This window comes from Papio anubis, chromosome 14 (assembly GCF_008728515.1).
Source record: "Papio anubis isolate 15944 chromosome 14, Panubis1.0, whole genome shotgun sequence".
NCBI lineage: Eukaryota > Metazoa > Chordata > Mammalia > Primates > Cercopithecidae > Papio > Papio anubis.
The window spans coordinates 33,039,154-33,058,739 of record NC_044989.1 but is presented as its reverse complement, the minus strand read 5'-3'; the positions used below and the strand labels follow the sequence as shown (position 1 = coordinate 33,058,739).

Genomic DNA, 19,586 nt, shown 5'->3' with positions numbered 1-19,586 from the left:
TCATGTAAGGATTACAAAGCCATCAAAATTGAGCTTCCACTTGTATCCCTGAATTTAAAAGCTAAAAATTAAAAAAAATTTTTTTAATTAAAAACACATTATACAGACACACAATAATATGCATAATAAATTCACAAACTGAAAGCTTTAAAAACTGAACTTCATGAGAAATGTGTCTATAAATTATAAAGATTATTTACTTGATTAATTTTTAATAATGAGTATCCACGCCTGTAATCCCAGCACTTTGGGAGGCCGAGGTGGGCGGATCACAAGGTCAGGAGATCAAGACCATCCTGGCTAACATAGTGGAACTCTGTCTCTACTAAAAATACAAAAAAAAAAAAAATTAGCTGGGCGTGGTGGTGGGTACCTGTAGTCCCAGCTACTTGGGAGGCTGAGGCAGCAGAATAACATGAACCCAGGAGGCTGAGCTTGCAGTGAGCCAAGATCACGCCACTGCACTCCAGCCTGGGCAACAGAGCGAGACTCCATTTCAAAAAAAAAAAGAAAAAAGAAAAAAAAATGGATCAGATGGCACAAGAGGGTACTAGGACCTTTTGGAGGTCTAAACTTATCTAGTCTACCAATATACCACCAATGTTGTATTATCCTTTGCCTTAACGCAGTTCTTTCTGGTTCTAACCATGAACAAAGGTGAGTCATAATACTTATATTTAAATCTTGTTTGCTATGGTGTAAGTTACAGCTTTAAGACATTATATGGCCCTGTGACAGTTAAGACACTTTCCTAGGTGGAAAGCATCTTATCCAACATGCAACTGAGGAGACCATTTAATGTCTACCCCAAGTAAGTGAAATTGAGGCCATTCCTTGTTAATATCAGGTCTAATGATTTCAGGTTACATTTCTTTCTCTTCCACTTAACTCTACTTCATCTTGCTTGAGAAGTTGGTGGTTCATTGGTAGAAGTAAGGTATTTAAAGAGAGAAATTTGCATTCTCAGGGCATAAGGCAATTATGTACCAAATCGAAGGACATAAGGCAATTATGTACCAAATCGAAGGATAAAGAATAATCTACTTCTTAATACTCAACTCCCACAGAAGTTTTCAGGGGTTTTGGCAAGATCTGTCCTTAAGTTATTAATCTTCATAGCGTAAATTCAATCATGAATATAATTCCCTCTATTTCCAATTAAAGAAATTAAGCATGATACTCAGTAAATGAGTACATGAATCAACCTGCACCAAGTCCAGTTACTGTGAATTGATGAGCAGCCAATCATTAGGAAAGCACATGGCCCAACAGAGCCTTCTGGTCTGTCTACACTTAAGTATCAGACTCAGAGTCCTGGAAATTGAAGATAAAATATAATGGCATTTCTTAATATTCAAAAGGAAGTCTGATATCACACTTAAACGGGAAAAATCTCTTCGTACATATTTTTTTCCCACTGATTCAACATTGTATGTGTACAGTTTCTATAAAAGTGATAAAAGTATTTACAATGTATTATTAAAAATTAAAGTCAGAAACAAAAAATGACCCAAGTTGCCAAAGTTGTCCTGTGTACTCATGTGGCTGGGAATCTATGTGCGCATACAGCTGAAAATGTCTTACCTGTGCCTGGAAGGGGACATTTCTCACAGTGTGGGCCCCAGGCCTTGCCCACACTACAACAGCAGAGCTGCTTGGTGAGGTGAACAGACAGAGGGTGCATACACTGTCTTCCAGAACTGACAAGTCGGTAACAGGGCCCTTTCTCTTCCGAGATCACAGGGGGATCAGCTGAAGCAGAGAGATAAAGCCTGACATTACATGAGAAACCAAAACTACATTGGCTTTCCAAATGATAGTAAAATGAACCCTAAGGTATGAATTAAAAACCATACTGCAGGATAAATCTGTCTAGATTAAGAGCATCACCTTTCTGATGAAAAATCAGTTTACCATATGAGTTTTAGAGTCAGGGCACCAAAAGTTGTGACAGTGATTGTCCCTGTCCCTCTCTGGTCCCTTCTTCCATTTTAGCAAGCATGCAATTAGGTATGTGTGCATAATGAAGAGAAAAATTTCAACAAAAAAACCCCACCTTTCCAAATAAACCTAGTCACCTACTATCAAAATCACTACCTAGTTTTCTATATTTAACCACAGTAGAGATAATTCTAGGGCAGCATTTAATGAATAATCAGGCACTTTGGAGAATGAGGAACATGGTTGATGCTGCAAGCCAGCATCTGCTCTTCTCACCCCAGGGAAGTGAGAGCTTGCAGGGCCCGTCAGGTCTCACTCTAGGCCAGTGAACATGAACAGGAGGCAGAAAGTGGCTTCTGATTTGGAATGCCAGACAAGGCCCCTGTTCTAGCCAGACAGCACACTGGAGAAGGAAGAGATGATGTGCTCAGCTCCTCAGAAAACACTGCAAAAGTATATGAGGCTATAGGCATCCAATATCTAAACCTTAATCCTAATCTTCTGCAATGTGTTTAGTAGATAAGAGTTCATCAACCTAACAGCTAATACTCTGCTAGGCACACATGGCAAATATGAAAATAAGCAAAAGACAGCCCTGCCTTCAAGAAGTTCATCTTCTAATGCAAATATGAATGGAGTGTGTTCTACAGAACCAGGTCCAGGTCAAGTCAAAGGTGCTGAATCAGACAGTTTGGTGTCCCCCCTCTGCCCATTCCCCAAACCCAACCAGGGCTCTTCTCTATCATATCACCATCCAAATGAGGTTTTCTGACTTGCCTTTCCCTTACCCAATTCCTCTATCATCTTTTTTAGGGGAGGACTTCCTGAAGATGTTATCTGTGGTGCTATCTGGGCAGGGCACTTTGGCTTTGATTCTGGGTACATGCAGTAGTGTAGTCTCCATAGGATTTCTTCAGCTGTAAATGGCATCAGTGGTGTCTATGATTTCTGCATTGCCTTAAGCTACAGTTGCTAGTGGATTCTGTGATAAAATTTTGCTGAGGAGGCTACCAGGTGGGCCAGTCCTCAGGCCCCAGTGGTAGCAGAGGTGGGCCAAGTGTGTTTGTCTTTAGGCCCGAGGGCAGAGTACACGGGCACTGGTGTTAGTGGGTCCAAGTGGGCCAATTCTTGGGTCTCTACATGGCTTGCTTAGGTGCCAGCAGCGATAGTAGTTAGCCAGGCAGGTCCTCAAGTCCCTGGGCAGTGGGTATAGCACAGGTGATGGCAGTAGCAGTGGTGAGACAACCCTCTGCTTCCCACGCAGTCCATGCTGGTGTTGTCAGTGGCTGCAATGGGCTGGGCAGGCCAGTCCCCAGGCCCACAGGTGGTACGTACAGGTGAGTGCCAGCTGTGATGGTAGTGGTACATTGGGTGGGCCTGGCCTGGGCCTCTGAGAGGAGTGCTCAGGTGCCAGTGGCGGTGGGACCTGCTTAAGACTCAGAAGGTGTGTGTGGGACCCAGCGTGCGGGAGCTCCCTTTCAGCAGCAATTCCATCACGAGGTCTCTAGGCAGCTCCCTAGTTTAGTCTCAGAGTCTGTGAGGGCCAAAGGGCTCTCCTGTGGCTAGGATTGCAGGAATTCACATGGGAATGTGGATCACTGGAGGTCTCTCATTTACCCTTTCCTCACACTGGGGAGCCTCCCCAGGCTCCCAGCTAATCCTGGCCGAGCAGGCTGCCTTGGTTCCCTCTCCTTCCCTGCCTTAGGTGTTTCCTGTCACTTCTTTTTTTTTTTTTTTTTTTTATTATTATTATACTTTAAGTTGTAGGGTACATGTGCATAACGTGCAGGTTTGTTACATATGTATACTTGTGCCATGTTGGTGTGCTGCACCCATCAACTCGTCATTTACATCAGGTATAACTCCCAATGCAATCCCTCCCCCCCCCCCCTCCCCATGATAGGCCCCGGTGTGTGATGTTCCCCTTCCTGAGTCCAAGTGATCTCATTGTTCAGTTCCCACCTATGAGTGAGAACATGCGGTGTTTGGTTTTCTGTTCTTGTGATAGTTTGCTAAGAATGATGGCTTCCAGCTGCATCCATGTCCCTACAAAGGACGCAAACTCATCCTTTTTTATGGCTGCATAGTATTCCATGGTGTATATGTGCCACATTTTCTTAATCCAATCTGTCACTGATGGACATTTGGGTTGATTCCAAGTCTTTGCTATTGTGAACAGTGCTGCAATAAACATACGTGTGCATGTGTCTTTATAGCAGCATAATTTATAATCCTTTGGGTATATACCCAGTAATGGGATGGCTGGGTCATATGGTACATCTAGTTCTAGATCCTTGAGGAATCGCCATACTGTTTTCCATAATGGTTGAACTAGTTTACAGTCCCACCAACAGTGTAAAAGTGTTCCTATTTCTCCACATCCTCTCCAGCACCTGTTGTTTCCTGACTTTTGAATGATCGCCATTCTAACTGGTGTGAGATGGTATCTCATTGTGGTTTTGATTTGCATTTCTCTGATGGCCAGTGATGATGCATATAAACAGAACCAAAGAGAAGAACCACATGATTATCTCAATAGATGCAGAAAAGGCTTTTGACAAAATTCAACAGCCTTTCATGCTAAAAACGCTCAATAAATTCGGTATTGATGGAACGTACCTCAAAATAATAAGAGCTATTTATGACAAACCCACAGCCAATATCATACTGAATGGGCAAAAACTGGAAAAATTCCCTTTGAAAACTGGCACAAGACAGGGATGCCCTCTCTCACCACTCCTATTCAACATAGTGTTGGAAGTTCTGGCTAGGGCAATCAGGCAAGAGAAAGAAATCAAGGGTATTCAGTTAGGAAAAGAAGAAGTCAAATTGTCCCTGTTTGCAGATGACATGATTGTATATTTAGAAAACCCCATTGTCTCAGCCCAAAATCTCCTTAAGCTGATAAGCAACTTCAGCAAAGTCTCAGGATACAAAATTAATGTGCAAAAATCACAAGCATTCTTATACACCAGTAACAGACAAACAGAGAGCCAAATCATGAATGAACTTCCATTCACAATTGCTTCAAAGAGAATAAAATACCTAGGAATCCAACTTACAAGGGATGTAAAGGACCTCTTCAAGGAGAACTACAAACCACTGCTCAGTGAAATAAAAGAGGACACAAACAAATGGAAGAACATACCATGCTCATGGATAGGAAGAATCAATATCGTGAAAATGGCCATACTGCCCAAGGTAATTTATAGATTCAATGCCATCCCCATCAAGCTACCAATGAGTTTCTTCACAGAATTGGAAAAAACTACTTTAAAGTTCACATGGAACCAAAAATGAGCCCGCATCTCCAAGACAATCCTAAGTCAAAAGAACAAAGCTGGAGGCATCACGCTACCTGACTTCAAACTATACTACAAGGCTACAGTAACCAAAACAGCATGGTACTGGTACCAAAACAGAGATATAGACCAATGGAACAGAACAGAGTCCTCAGAAATAATACCACACATCTACAGCCATCTGATCTTTGACAAACCTGAGAAAAACAAGAAATGGGGAAAGGATTCCCTATTTAATAAATGGTGCTGGGAAAATTGGCTAGCCATAAGTAGAAAGCTGAAACTGGATCCTTTCCTTACTCCTTATACGAAAATTAATTCAAGATGGATTAGAGACTTAAATGTTAGACCTAATACCATAAAAACCCTAGAGGAAAACCTAGGTAGTACCATTCAGGACATAGGAATGGGCAAAGACTTCATGTCTAAAACACCAAAAGCAACGGCAGCAAAAGCCAAAATTGACAAATGGGATCTCATTAAACTAAAGAGCTTCTGCACAGCAAAAGAAACTACCATCAGAGTGAACAGGCAACCTACAGAATGGGAGAAAATTTTTGCAATCTACTCATCTGACAAAGGGCTAATATCCAGAACCTACAAAGAACTCAAACAAATTTACAAGAAAAAAACAAACAACCCCATCAAAAAGTGGGCAAAGGATATGAACAGACATTTCTCAAAAGAAGACATTCATACAGCCAACAGACACATGAAAAAATCCTGTCACTTCTCTATTGAACTTCAGTGTTCTCTGTTAGGTGATCTGTTCGAAGTGTGATTATCTAATTGCTATTTTGGTTCTTCTTTGTGGAGGAGGTGAGCACCAGATGCCTCTAGTCAACTACTTTAAAGCCTCTCCCATATCTAAATTTTACTGATGCTTTCACGATTCACATTTTCTTTGATCTACAACTATTTGAAGCCAAAACTGTTCATTTATGCCACATATACCTGACAGGGTGTGCCATTTAAAACTGCCCCTATTTTAGTACCTACATTGCCTGTTGTTCTTTTGTCATTTCAAATGACTTGCATTCTGTTTATTTTATTAAACATCTCTAGTATTTTCACACTCTGGTCAACATGATGCATAAACCCAGAAACAAGATGCTACCCAGAATGATGTAAGATTGGTGTTGCTATTGTCTGAACATCGTTAACCTCAGATGGGAAGATTAATTGTAAAGGATAACACATTAGTGCACTACATTTATTATTTAAAATATGGTACTTGTGATTATATATTCTACTGAGTCATAAGGTTTTATGCTATACTAAAGAAAACTAGAAATGCCAAAAGATTTCAAAGGAAGAGGGGAAACAGCTCTAGAATCGAATAAAACTGAGGAGTGATAATGAAGGGTGCCTGTAGGCTCTTACATGTATGTACACTGAAATAGCACTTTGTCAGATCCTATTTTGTGCAGGATGTGTCACTAAAATTACAGCAAAAAGATTCTGATACTTTATCTAAAGGCAAAAGCACTTCAGAAGCATAAAACCTACTGAAAATGCAACATTCACCAGGAAAGTAATTTTTTTTTGCTCTTGGCTAGAGACATAAGACAAATTTTCAAATTGGTCACAAGCACATAGCTTTGTACCCAAGTACAGTACTGAATCATAACCACAGAGCCCATGGTGATGGCAATTCAATTACAAAACAACAGTAAAAAGCTAAGGTACTATCGCTTGGGTTCCTCAGTGATACATTAAGCAACTTATATTTAATTATGGCCTTAATTATAGGATCATATAATAAACTCACATTATACTTTCAAAGACATACTACTCTAATGTATTGATCCATTTATGCTGAAAGTTGCAAATTGTGTGTGTGTGTGTGTGAAAAATCAGACCTACTGCAATGACCTTGAGCAGTAGGATATAAATAACTCCCACAAGCTTAGCATTCCAATAATGGAACACTAGGCATAAGTGGGTTAAAATGTGAACGACAAATATTAAGCAGATATTAATTAATCTGGTACTTAAAAGAAGTTGAAAAGTAGGGAGGATTTCAGAAAACAGCAAGGGTATAAAGATCTAGCTAACCTTACTAGTCTGCAATCACTCCCACCCACATCTGTAATATCCTTAATTATTTCTTGGATGAAATTCCACATTAGCAGTTAATCCCTTCACAGCTTAGTATCTATGAGGATGAGTGTTAGGATGCAGGTCTAGGAAGTAGGTAAAGCTGCTATGAGGAGTCTGAGAGGCAGCTTTCCCAGGGCAGTAAGAACCACTGGGCACTCCGACTGGGAAATGTGTCATTAAAAACCAATTCATGGCTGGGGGTGGAAGCTCATGCCTGTAATCCCAGCACTTTGGGAGGCCGAGGTGGGCAGATCGCCTGAGGTCAGGAGTTCCAGATCAGCCTGGCTAACATGGTGAAACCCCATCTCTACTAAAAATACAAAAATTAGCTGGGTGTGGTGGCAGACACCTGTAATCTCAGCTACTCAGGAGGCTGAGGCAGGACAATCACTTGAACCCAGGAGGCGGAGGTTGCAGTGAGCCAAGATCACGCCACTGCACTCCAGCCTGGGCAGCAGAGCAAGACTTCCTCTCAAAAAACCAAACCAAACCAAACAAACAAACAAACAAAAAAACACCACAATTCGTGGAGAACCAAAATAAAGGCAACAATAATTCAAGGCCATTGCAGTTAGCTCACCTATTCTATAGTGTGGCCGGCGAGATGAAAATATCAGTTCTCCTTAAATAAATGACTTACTCCTGGCATTTCGGACTGTTTACTGTCTCCTGACTAAAGGTTCAGCTTGTGGAGTGAGACAGATCCAGTTCCAAATGTGGGCTCTACCCTAACCCCTCTGTGCCTCAATTCCTTCATTTCTAAATTAGAAAAAATAACAGTACAAATCCAATAGAGATCTTGTGAGTATTATATGGGATAATTCACATAAAGTGCTTAGCACAGTGCGTGGCATTTACGAAGTTTGCAATAAAAATTATTATTGTCATGGTTTTCACTGTTACTGTAATAATCTGGGAGCAAGCAGTTGGTACAGCTCTGGGCCACGGTGCCATGAGACCTCCAAGTGAGGGAGGCTAGGGGCCTAATCTGAGATGGCCACAGAGGAGGTAGAAAGAAAAGAACGGGCCTAAGATAAATTATGAAGACTAAATGGCATCCTTTGAAACCAAAAGATCAAGAGACCAAGATGACACAGGCTCCCAGCCAGGGTGCTCTGGACAACAATGTTACCATGGGTATAAAGATATCAAGTCTGGAAGGAAAGCCCATTTTAAGGGAAAAGCTGGAAAGCTAGCATTAATTTACCCATTTGGCTTTGCCAAAAAGGATACAAAGCTACGCCACTCAATATGTTAGGCACTAGCCACATGTTGCTCTTTGGATAAAATTGACATTAAATAAAAGTAAAAATTCAATTCCTCAGTTACACAGGCCATATATGACTAGTGGCTGCTGTATGAGGTGGCACAGATGGAGAATATTTCCATCATCTCAGATAGTTCTATTGGACAGTGTTAATTAGCTTGAGCGTCAGCAAACTTTTTCTGTTAAGTGTCAGATAATAAGTATTTTAGGCTTTGTGGGCCATACAATTTCTGTTGCAGCTTCTCAACTCTGTCGCAGTAATACAAAAGCAGCATCACACAGTAAGTAAATGAATGGACATGGCTGCATTCCAATAAAACTTTATTCACAAAAACAGAGTTGGCCCATGGGCTATAATTTGCCAACCCCTGATCTAGAACCCTAAATTTGGAGGCACAAATCCTGTTTTAAATCTCAACTCTCAGCTACTAGCTGTGTGAGAAGCTACTTAAACTTTCCTAGCTTTAGTTTCCCAGTGTATAAGACAAGCATGGTATGTTTCTCATAAAGATGCTCAGGAAATTACAAATGAATGATGTACCTAATGAAGACCGGCTTTTAAAAGGCACTTGTCCTTTATCTCATGACTTCCAGGACTACGGCAGAAGCTCCTGAGCACATCTTCTCTCTAACCCTCCACTTCTGTCAGCTAGCTCCAAGTCCATAGGTAAAGAATACTATGAAACAGCAAAAGCCCAGGCTCAGAATTCTTTTATCTGGGCCTTTTTACTGAACCTATGGACACACTCTCAGCAGCACTCATCATGGAGCTCTGAAGTTCCTGAAGGAGTTCAGAAAGCCAGAAAGTCTTCCTACTTCGATCGCAAAGATTATGATACTTTTCTTGAATTTGCTCTGGAAAGTCCTTGAGTTTCCACCTTTCCCCATAAATCAGGTAGCAACAGGTCTGGAGAATGCTGCTACATCATCCTAAGCCTCAAACATAGAGGTCAGAGGCAGCAAATGCCAGCATTTGCCTACTTTCTTCCTTTTAGCTTGGCTAAGCCAAGGCAAGCAGCAAAGAGAGAAAGTGAAATTGTTGCAACCTTTGGCTGGAGCCAAGGAATTCTGGGGGGGTTCACCTCAGTTCAGTGCATTCAAGAAGAGAAAGTGCTTCCCATTGCTCCTTGGACATAATCTAGTGCAGGGGTTCAGAGAGTCAGCCACGCCTTGTATGCTCTGGGTATGGCCTAAATTCATGTTGTCTTAGCAAATGTTGTCAGTATCCTCCATTTGCCTGCAGGCTTCATCCCTGGCTGGTTTTATCTCTCTCCAGAGCAGACATTTAGCAACCACTGTGTTAAGTGCCTGTGTCTGCATGTGTCTGTGTGTGTGTGTGTGTGTGTGTGATCTCCAGTCCCCTTCTGCTACTTCCCTGTGGCTACCAAAAATACCATTATCTTTCCATTTTTTTCCTTTCCTCTGTAAGTATCACCTTCTTCCCCAATTCTTTCTGTCTTCAGACTTCCCCCATCAACTTCTTCACAGAATTCACCCGAAAATCAGACTGGATTGGTTCAAATCGCAAATCCTAAAGGAACTCTATATGTCTCTGTGATGTTACATGTGGTAAATTCAGAGGAAAGAGGAATAAATCTTCTCACTCAACACTGGTAAAGAGCCCAGGTTTTCACTTCAAACTCTCAACTGGAACACTTAACTAGCAACAAACGTCTCTTAATACTTACCATTTCAGCTGTTGTAGCTGAACCGTAAAATTGAATTATTTATTTTTCAAATAAGAATGGATGGTTGTTTAATAAGTTCAGAATTATTTGCGCAATGACAGGGAAAATATGCTAAGGAAATATGCAAGTGTTTCAAAAATCTCACTGGCAGATTGCTACAATCTTATTAAAACCTGGATGTCTGCCCTAAACTCTAGACATCAGATCTAGTCAAAGTTTCACAGAGCATTTTGTGACTAGTTCTGCAAGTTTACCTAATCAGCAACCTTCAATCTAAGAATTGTAAACAGACTACAAGTCAAATTATAAAAGAGGGGGAAAAGCATTCATAACAAACTCTATATCCAAACTCTACAATCTTTATGTTTAAATTATAAAATGATTTAAAATATTTTGTTAATATAATTCAAATCAGCCAAAAATGATCCCCTAAGTTATGTGGATACCATCAACAATGCGATTTTTGGCCTGAAATTTCCAAATCCTTGCATCAGTTTCAAAGGTACCTTGTGTGCAAACATAATTTTATGGTCTAATTTTACCACCCGTTAGGAAAGCCTTATAATTAGGTGTCTGTCTGCTTCATGATCAAAACTGTCTGTAAAAGAACACAGAAAAGAGGACTTACGTGTAAAACTTCCTAATCTGCAGTTGACAGTTTTTAAAGGAAAAGAGTAGTAATTAGTAATAACATTTCAAAAGACTCAACAAACTCACGTAAAAGTAATAAATGAGACTGTCATTTTTATTTTACTACATTTGTCTTTATCACCTTATTTTATTTTAGTTATTTTATTTATGAGATATGTTATTTATGAGATATGTAGATATCTCACCTTAGGGCACAGAGTTAGAGAGAGAAGCTTGGTTAAAAATGCATGGCAGTATACTCATGAAGAACATGTCAACCAAATGGCAAATTTCCAACTAGGGACAAGAAAGATGCAGCTCATTATATACCAAAGCCACATTAAAAAATAAATAAAAGTGGTCGGGCATGGTGGCTCACACCTGTAATCCCAGCACTTTGGGAGGCTGAAGCGGGTGGATCACCTGAGGTCAGGAGTTCAAGACCAGCCTGACCAACATGGCAAAACCATGTCTCTACTAAAAATACAAAAATTAGCTGGGTGTGGTGGCACATGCCCGTAATCCCAGCTACTTGGGAGGCTGAGGTAGGAGAATCGTTTGAACCCGGGAGGCGGAGGTTGCAGTGAGTGGAGATCACACCATTGCACTCCAGCCTGGGTGACATATGTGAAACTCCATCTCAGAGATAGTTACATAGATAGATAGATAGACAGACAGACAGACAGATAAAAACAAAAAACTTGCAGGAAAGAAACTAATACACAATTGCTCTTAAAATTATCCTAATAGTTTTCTGCCATGCATCCGTTTAAACTCTATATAACCTTTAAAAATCTGCAGTGCTACAAGGCCCACGTCTATAGTCATGCTACTCAGCAGGCTGAACAGAGATCACTTGAGTCCAGGATTTGAGTCCAGCCTAGGCAACATAGCAAGACCCCATCTCTTTAGAAAAAAAAAAACAAAAACCTTGCAGTGCTTACCTACTTTTGTAATAATGGGCATGACTACTTTAAAAATAAGACAATCTTAAAATCTCAAATCTGCATTTGAGAACTTTACACCTAAAATGCATTCCTCTCTAATGGCACATGATCTGTAGTGATTACATGGATTACTTTACATGCAGAGGGAGTATCCCTTTGGTGAAACTATAGTTCAGAACCAATATTAGAACATGTGGTTTGATGAAGGATTTTTACCCTTATCAGAAACAAGGGAAAGTCTCAGAAACATTTTTAAGGCAAAACACTATAATATAGGGTCATTTTGGTGGGTTTAAAGAACAAGACAATATCTGAAATCAGACTGAATTAGAAAATCTAAAACACAGGGCCTTGGTAACTATTTTCCAGACTCTTGCAATTGAGAAAGAAGTGAAACCTCACTAAAGTAGAGTCCAGAGACTCAGAATTTGGAATACTTAAAGGCAGAAGCTGGGACACAGTTTAATTCAACCTAAAGAATCCTTAAAATACTGTATTTATGACAGAAAAACCTACTGTCATCTCTCAGGTACCAAGAAAGGTTGATATGTCCATTTTAATTCCCTCTTTTCTTTCCATCAAAGTGTATTTCCTCAGTGGGCTTTGTCTTTATCCTGAGTTTTAGCTACTATATTTTTATCACCACAATAAAAACGCATTTTAGAGAAGGTTCCATGATATAGATTTATTTTACTACATCAGGCGGGCCCCCTCCTTGTCATTTTAATTAATGAGGTTTTCCGCATATTTACAAGCATTCAGTTGGCCACTAAGCATTTCCGTTCTTTTGGGAAAACCCCAAAGACAATTAATCCAAAATAGGAGTAAAAAGTGATTATTACTTACGAACACAACTTGAAAAGGTAGGATCCGGCCCAAATCCTATTTTGCAGGTACATCGATAGCTGCCCATGGTATTCAAACACTCACCATTAGGGCATACACCTTGTAGCTGACATTCATTGATATCTGCAGGAAAACATAATTCTTTAGAAGGAGTGGTCAAGCCCCATTGAGCAGATTCTGGCTATACATTGCATTCACTTCCTTTTTCACTATAATAATCTTTTAGTTATAGTGAAAAAAGGATGTCGCAGGTGTGAATAATATTAAATCAATTAACGTTTATTGAACATTTACCATTTATATAGCAAATATTTATTACATACTTACTACATGCCAGGTGCTAAGGATTTACTAGTGAAAAAAAACTGATAAAAATTCTGGCCTTCACAGAATTTTCGCTTTAGTGTTAGTTTATGTTAGGCATTACGGAGCATATAGGTAAGGCAAAGACTCTCACTCTGGAAGCACTGACAGTCTAACTGTACATATGAATATTTGAAAAACTAAAGAAGTGAAAAGCAATTCAAGTCATCACAAGAAAGAACTGTCATAAACTGTTAGAAGTTAAATTATGAAATTGCCTACACAGACAGTAAGAGCCACAGAAGGAAGCTGGAGGTGGGGCAGACTGTGGCACTGAGGAGGAGGTAAGCCTTTAGAGTGCTGATGTCTGGGCAGGAGCTGGATGGATGGGTGAGGAAGGGAAGGAATGACTTCTGTGGGAAACACTGGAGCTTGAGCACGGAGTGTGGCCAGGGGAAGGAGGCTCAGGAAATAATGAGTCAAACCACTGGCTGGAAAAGAAGATTCAGGAAGGTAAATAGTTGGAAACAGAGCCCGTAAAATTCAGGCTTGACTGGACTACACACCATGAGAAAGTAAGAGAAAGGAGTCAAGGATGTCTGGGAGGCTTCTAATCTAAGAAAAAAGGGAAAAAAAAAATCACAGCTGGTTTTGCGGAAGGAGTTCTGAGGAAGAAAGAAGGCAGGAAGATGAGGAGTTCAGTTTTATAGTTCAAGGCCACACTGGGATACCCAAGTAGAAATACCTGGCAGCAGCAGAAGATTCAGAAATAGAGTGAAAGAGGAAATCACTGCTACAAATAGACACTTAAGATACTCTGCATATGGAGATCCAGGGGAAAATCAAAGTGATTTGAAAGAGGAGGGATACAAATGGAGTGATTTTACAAAGAAAGATTATATAGTCACTTGCAAAGGTAATTAATTGAAAATCAAAAAGTTGGATACAATGGTAGCAAAACATTATTATCAGGATCATCACATAAAAAGAAATATAGTCCTCAATTATTATTTGAGCAAATACCAACATTATTTGAACATGAATATTTCATGTTCTAAGTAGGCATCGTGATCTAAATGTACATATTTTACTCAGAACATGCAATTTTTAAGTTAATTTCAGTGATAAAATATGATACCTTCCATGACATTCAAATGATAAGTTAATGCATATTTGCTGTATAAATTCTATGGTGTTCCAACTTGCACGTAGCTGGAAACTGGTACAGCTTGATGACACCTGGTATGGCACACAGTATAGCACCTGACCATCTCATTACTTATTGAAGTGTGTGTTGTTCTGGAATGCACATTCATGTACAGCATGTAACTGAAAATATTCCCCCACAACTCATTCTTTTTAAGAAAACCACCACGAAGGACCAGGAAGAGTGCCAAGTCCAATTGGAGCTTACATGGTACAAGTGAAGCCCTATTATATGTCCCAAGTAAAACCTCAAGTTTGGGTAACCAGCCAGTTGTGGTCAAGAAGGCTGGACAAAATTTCCACTCTTCTGTTTCCCCTCTCATCCTCACTAGGGTATGATTATTAGCATTCCTCTTCCCCTGAATGGCCTGTACTCCTGTTCATTGGCTGCACCACTACACATTCCATGATAAGATTGAGGACCCAGAATTTTCCCTTGCTAGGTGATTTCTATAACAGCACCATCTCAGCCTTGCGGCTGGCTGCCAGGCTATGGTAGAGGTTTCCCCCTAGACTTATAAATACCTGATTTACAACCAGTGCCTAGTACCCTCTTCCAATGCCCCTTCTTTGACTCTCCACACTGCTCACTGCCTTGACCCTGATGCCATGGGAATGGAGGACAGGAATTCAGACTGAAGAAGACAAACAAAAATGACCAAGCAAACCTATTGGGTATACACAGTAAGAGACAGAAAAATCCACAAAGAAGAAGAATCGTGTAAGACTCTTCCTGTTACGACTGTTTTAATCAGCTTGTGTCACTGGCACTGGCACCAACTCTTCCCCTAATTTTGGCCCAAGGAGCCCAGGAAGCCTCAGCCTTCCTTTGTGACACATTCTCACAGTTTCCAGAAAAACTTTCCTTCAACTGCCTTGGTTTCTCTTTTTTTTTTTATATTTCCTGAACTACTACAAATTAGAGATTGGATTTGTGTCCTATATTTAATGTATACACACTAGAGTATATCAATTTTAAGTATACAACTAGATGAATTTTTGCATATCCACGTGTGGTGTTACCACCACCCAGATCGTGATTAAGAATGTTTCCATCACCTCAGAAAGTTCTTTGTGCCCCTTTCCAGCCAACAAACAACTTATCCCCATAATTTTAATATAGGACTTCAGAAACTAACAAATTAATAAGATCTTTCTAATTATTAAGAAACAGGAGCAACTGTCTAAGTGATTTTCCTAGACAGGTAGTCACAAGTTTCCTAAATTAAACTGAAGGATGTCAGAGACTCGCAAATACGTTAAAACAAAGCACTGGTTGAACTGAACGCATTGTATCTGGATGAGAGAAGAACATTCCAAGTGAAGACATCATCAGGCCAAAGTTTAACAACTGTATGGAATGTGACAGGTGAATGGTAAACCAGAATTCTATTTAGACTTAACAATTGTATGGAACATGATGGGTGAATGGTAAACCAGAATTCTATTTAGACTTAACAATTGTACAGAACGTGATGGGCAAATGGTAAACCAGAATTCTATTTAGACTTCATTGCCTAAAGCTATCTTCTTTCTTTAATCAAATAAAACTTGATTACAATATTTGTCATTTTATAAATAGCTTATTTTTAAATAATATTAAACAACAATATAGCATTTCAGGAGTCTCATATTTTTATTTATTTATTTATTTGAGATGGAATCTTATTCTGTTGCGCAGGTTAGAGTACAGTGGCACAATCTCGGTCACTGCAACCTTCGCCTCCCAGGTTCAAGCGATTCTCCTGCCTCAGTCTCCTGAGTAGGTGGGATTACAGGCACGTGCCACGATGCCCGGCTAATTTTTTTTATTTATTTTTTTATTTTCAGTAGAGACGGGGTTTCACCATGCTGGCCAGGCTGGTCTTGAACTCCTGACCTCAACTGAACCACCCACCTCGGCCTCCCAAAGCTTGTGAGCCACTGCATCCAGCCGAGTCTCATATTTTAAAGGGTTAACAAACCTTCCTTAATGGATTCTAACTAAATCAAAAGTATTTTAATATTCAGTTTGAAAAACACATGAATTTATTCCTTATTCTCCCTCTATAGATGACAAATTTCTCTGGAAAACCGTGGAAGTCTGTCCTTTGAAGAAGTGGTATAACCACTGCATACAGCACAACTTCCTGAGTTAAAGAATGAAGGCCAGAATAAATGGCTGAAGGGGCTCAGCACCCACATACAGCCAGTCACCCATTCCCTATCCCCACCTGAGCTTTTGTGTTCAGGCAGGCAGTCTAGAAGTTTATAGAAACAGAAACTAGGAAAGAAATTCATCCAGACCCAGGTGTTCCTCTAGAGTAGACAAATTCCACGCAGCTACTGCTAACATGAAGGAGCTTTACATACTTTTCCACTTACTTAAAACATTTACAGGTATCTCCGCCTGTATAGCCTACCACATACTTCAGCCCACAGATGAAGTTCAAGAATACAAAACTGCTTTTCTTCTAAAACTGCTCTTCTTCTAAAATGGTCAAATATTGGCAATGTCCTATGGTTCAACCTAATACAACAGAAATAAGAGGGTTGGGCTTCTATTAATCAGGTAGTAGAAAAATTTAGAGGAATCAGGCATACATGCATAACAAGAGACTCCCTATGAACAACCCAACATAAAACAGCCTAAATATTTCAGTACAGGGGAATGATGCGATAGGCTGACAATGAAGTGAGGACCTTCATCTTCCTTCTACCTTGTTCTTTACATTTCTATAGCACACCGTATCTCATTGGAACTTCACAACAATTCTAGATGGTGAGCAGTACAAGAATAATTATTCCATTTTATAGAGATAATTTTGCCCAAGGCCATATTTCTAAAAAGGATGAAGAGGATGGGAGAAAATAATAGAAAGAATGTTCCACAAAGATCTACCTTTTGGTCCAACTGGACAAAATGTTATGTTACCCAGAGGAAGTCTCTGAGTTTCTCTTGATCTCAGTGTCCTCTCCTGTAACACAGATGGGCTGAACTATATAATCCCCAAGGTTACCTGTAGTTTAAATATTCTCCAACTTCAAAACAATCTGCCAGTTGCCAGGGCTGAAAATGCCAGGGAATAAACACAGTATGACATTTGGTGCATAATATATTACGAATAGCACAAGTGCCCTTATGGGAAATAAATATATTTTTATGCATCTCTTCTACGGAAAAGTATGTATGTTTAACAAAGTGAGTAAGAATTTACTGTCTTCTTAGTGATGCAAGTTCATACAGGAAATGAGGCATGTCCAACAGGAGTCAGGACAAGGTAAGAACAGGACATGAGGATCTTTCTACTGTGTGAAAATATGACGCTTTCTGGAGATTCACCTGTATGTGTTCAGCTTTTGCTAGTGAATAGAAATTCCATGATAGAATTACATTAGCAGTATGCCTTCAACTTGAAAGCAGAAAAATACCTCTTGACACAAATACTTTCCCCACACAGATAATAAATAATAATCCCAGACAGATAATATATATAATATAAATAATAAAATGATTTAATTATTTAATTTAATAAATACTTTAGGTAGAGGAGTTCACTTTAATATATATATTTCTTAAACTGCCAAAGAACAACTTTGCACTGGGTACACATACCCACGAAGGAACATGAAGATATTCTATAGTGTACACACAGGCTTTGGATACTTTTAAGGGAACTAATCTATAGATCTCCAGCCTTCAGATGTTTCTTTTTGAAGCGATCTGCCTAAGAATATATCTGCCAGTCTTCCTTTCCTATCTTCCCCTTTCATCAGGGCCTTCTTGTTCTTGACCAAGTCAAGATCCCTGAGATCTGGATTGACCTCTTGTCAATCCAGAATCTTTCTAGGCCTTTCTAAGTACACTGTCTTGAAAGGTAAAATTCTCGCAGGCACAGAATAAATGAACAATTCACAAACATATCAACCCCAGGATAAAGTCACAGGAAAGATAATGAGTCTGATGTGTTTCATAAGAAGATCTGGCTTTACCAATTAGGTTAAGTGGCAGAGACTGTTTATCAATGGCATGAACCAATTCTGCAGCTCCAAAGTTTTGATGAAAATATTTAATGCGGCCGGGCGCGGTGGCCCAAGCCTGTAATCCCAGCACTTTGGGAGGCCGAGACGGGTGGATCACGAGGTCAGGAGATCGAGACCATCCTGGCTAACACGGTGAAACCCCGTCTCTACTAAAAAATACAAAAAACTAGCCAGGCGAGGTGGTGGGCGCCTGTAGTCCCAGCTACTCAGGAGGCTGAGGCAGGAGAATGGTGTGAACCCGGGAGGCGGAGCTTGCAGTGAGCTGAGATCCGGCCACTGCACTCCAGCCTGGGCGGCAGAGCGAGACTCAGTCTCAAATAATAATAATAATAATAATAATAAATAATTTAAAAAAAATTAGAGGCTCCTATCTCAATGGTGTAACAGTCCAACAGGAGCAGGGATAGTACAATATGTGTTATAATGGGGTGTTCCATGTTGATGGTAAAGGGTACCTAATTTAGCTTAGCAGATGTTAGGTAGACCACTCAAGAATTCCACGAGAAAGTGAAAGTTGATCAGGGATGGCAAGCAGAAAGGTAAGTAGATAAAAGAGAGAGGAATTAGAGTTGACTTTCTAAAATACTTTTATATAAATTACTTTTATATAAATTATAAGTTTTTTGTTAAAATTTTCTAGATGATGTCACGGAGTAAATGTTATCTGCCTAGCTATTTTAGACTTAAATAGCATCAACATTAGAGAAAAATTAAACCTTTGTTCTTCTTTACTTAGAGCAAAAAAAAAAAAGAAAATATTTAATGCACACATACAATATAAATGTGCCAGAAATTAACCTATTGTATCCACTTAACTTTTTAATTAAAATGTAGATGTCGGCTTAAAGATGTGTGAACACCTAACTTTTTCAAAATTATTCTAGGAGATAAGTGGAGAAAAAAATATTTGAAAACCAATGTTCTACAGCAATTTTACCCAAGGTATTTTACACAAAACACAGACTTTGTGAGACCTCTGCGAAAACGGGGGTTCTGCAGCCAAGTATGTTTGAGAAATACTGCCTATTCTATATACACAAGCATATTTAAAACCCGAGGAGTCCTTTGGCAAAATCTCTTCTTTTTTCTGTGTTTAACTTGGTTTTTCTACACATTTGGCTGTGGGACCCTTTTAAACACACAATCTATTAACATCCCTCTGAACTGGTGGTCTGTGGAAACATTTTGTGAAATGTTGCTCTCTGGGGCCAGCTTCAAAGACTATTGTATGAGTCTCTTCGTGATTATATTTGCCTCTATCTAGGCCCCACTGCTGCTAAAGCCTACCCATGACCCTGTAACTGTCCCGTGATTATAAAATGATCATCCA

The 19,586-nt window shown here is 39.7% G+C and overlaps 1 protein-coding gene across 11 annotated transcripts in view; it reads right to left on the bottom strand.

Annotated features, from left to right (window-relative positions):
• Nucleotides 1–19,586, bottom strand: part of LTBP1 (latent transforming growth factor beta binding protein 1) — a 454,228-nt gene that overhangs the window by 144,933 nt on the left and 289,709 nt on the right. For all 11 annotated transcript variants that reach the window (XM_031655059.1, XM_031655061.1, XM_021924743.2 and 8 more), the window contains 2 exons: nt 12,725–12,847; nt 1,585–1,752 (listed from right to left, as the gene is read on the bottom strand). In XM_031655059.1, the coding sequence (XP_031510919.1) occupies nt 1,585–1,752; nt 12,725–12,847 (291 nt within the window). The remainder of the gene's footprint in view (nt 1–1,584; nt 1,753–12,724; nt 12,848–19,586) is intronic.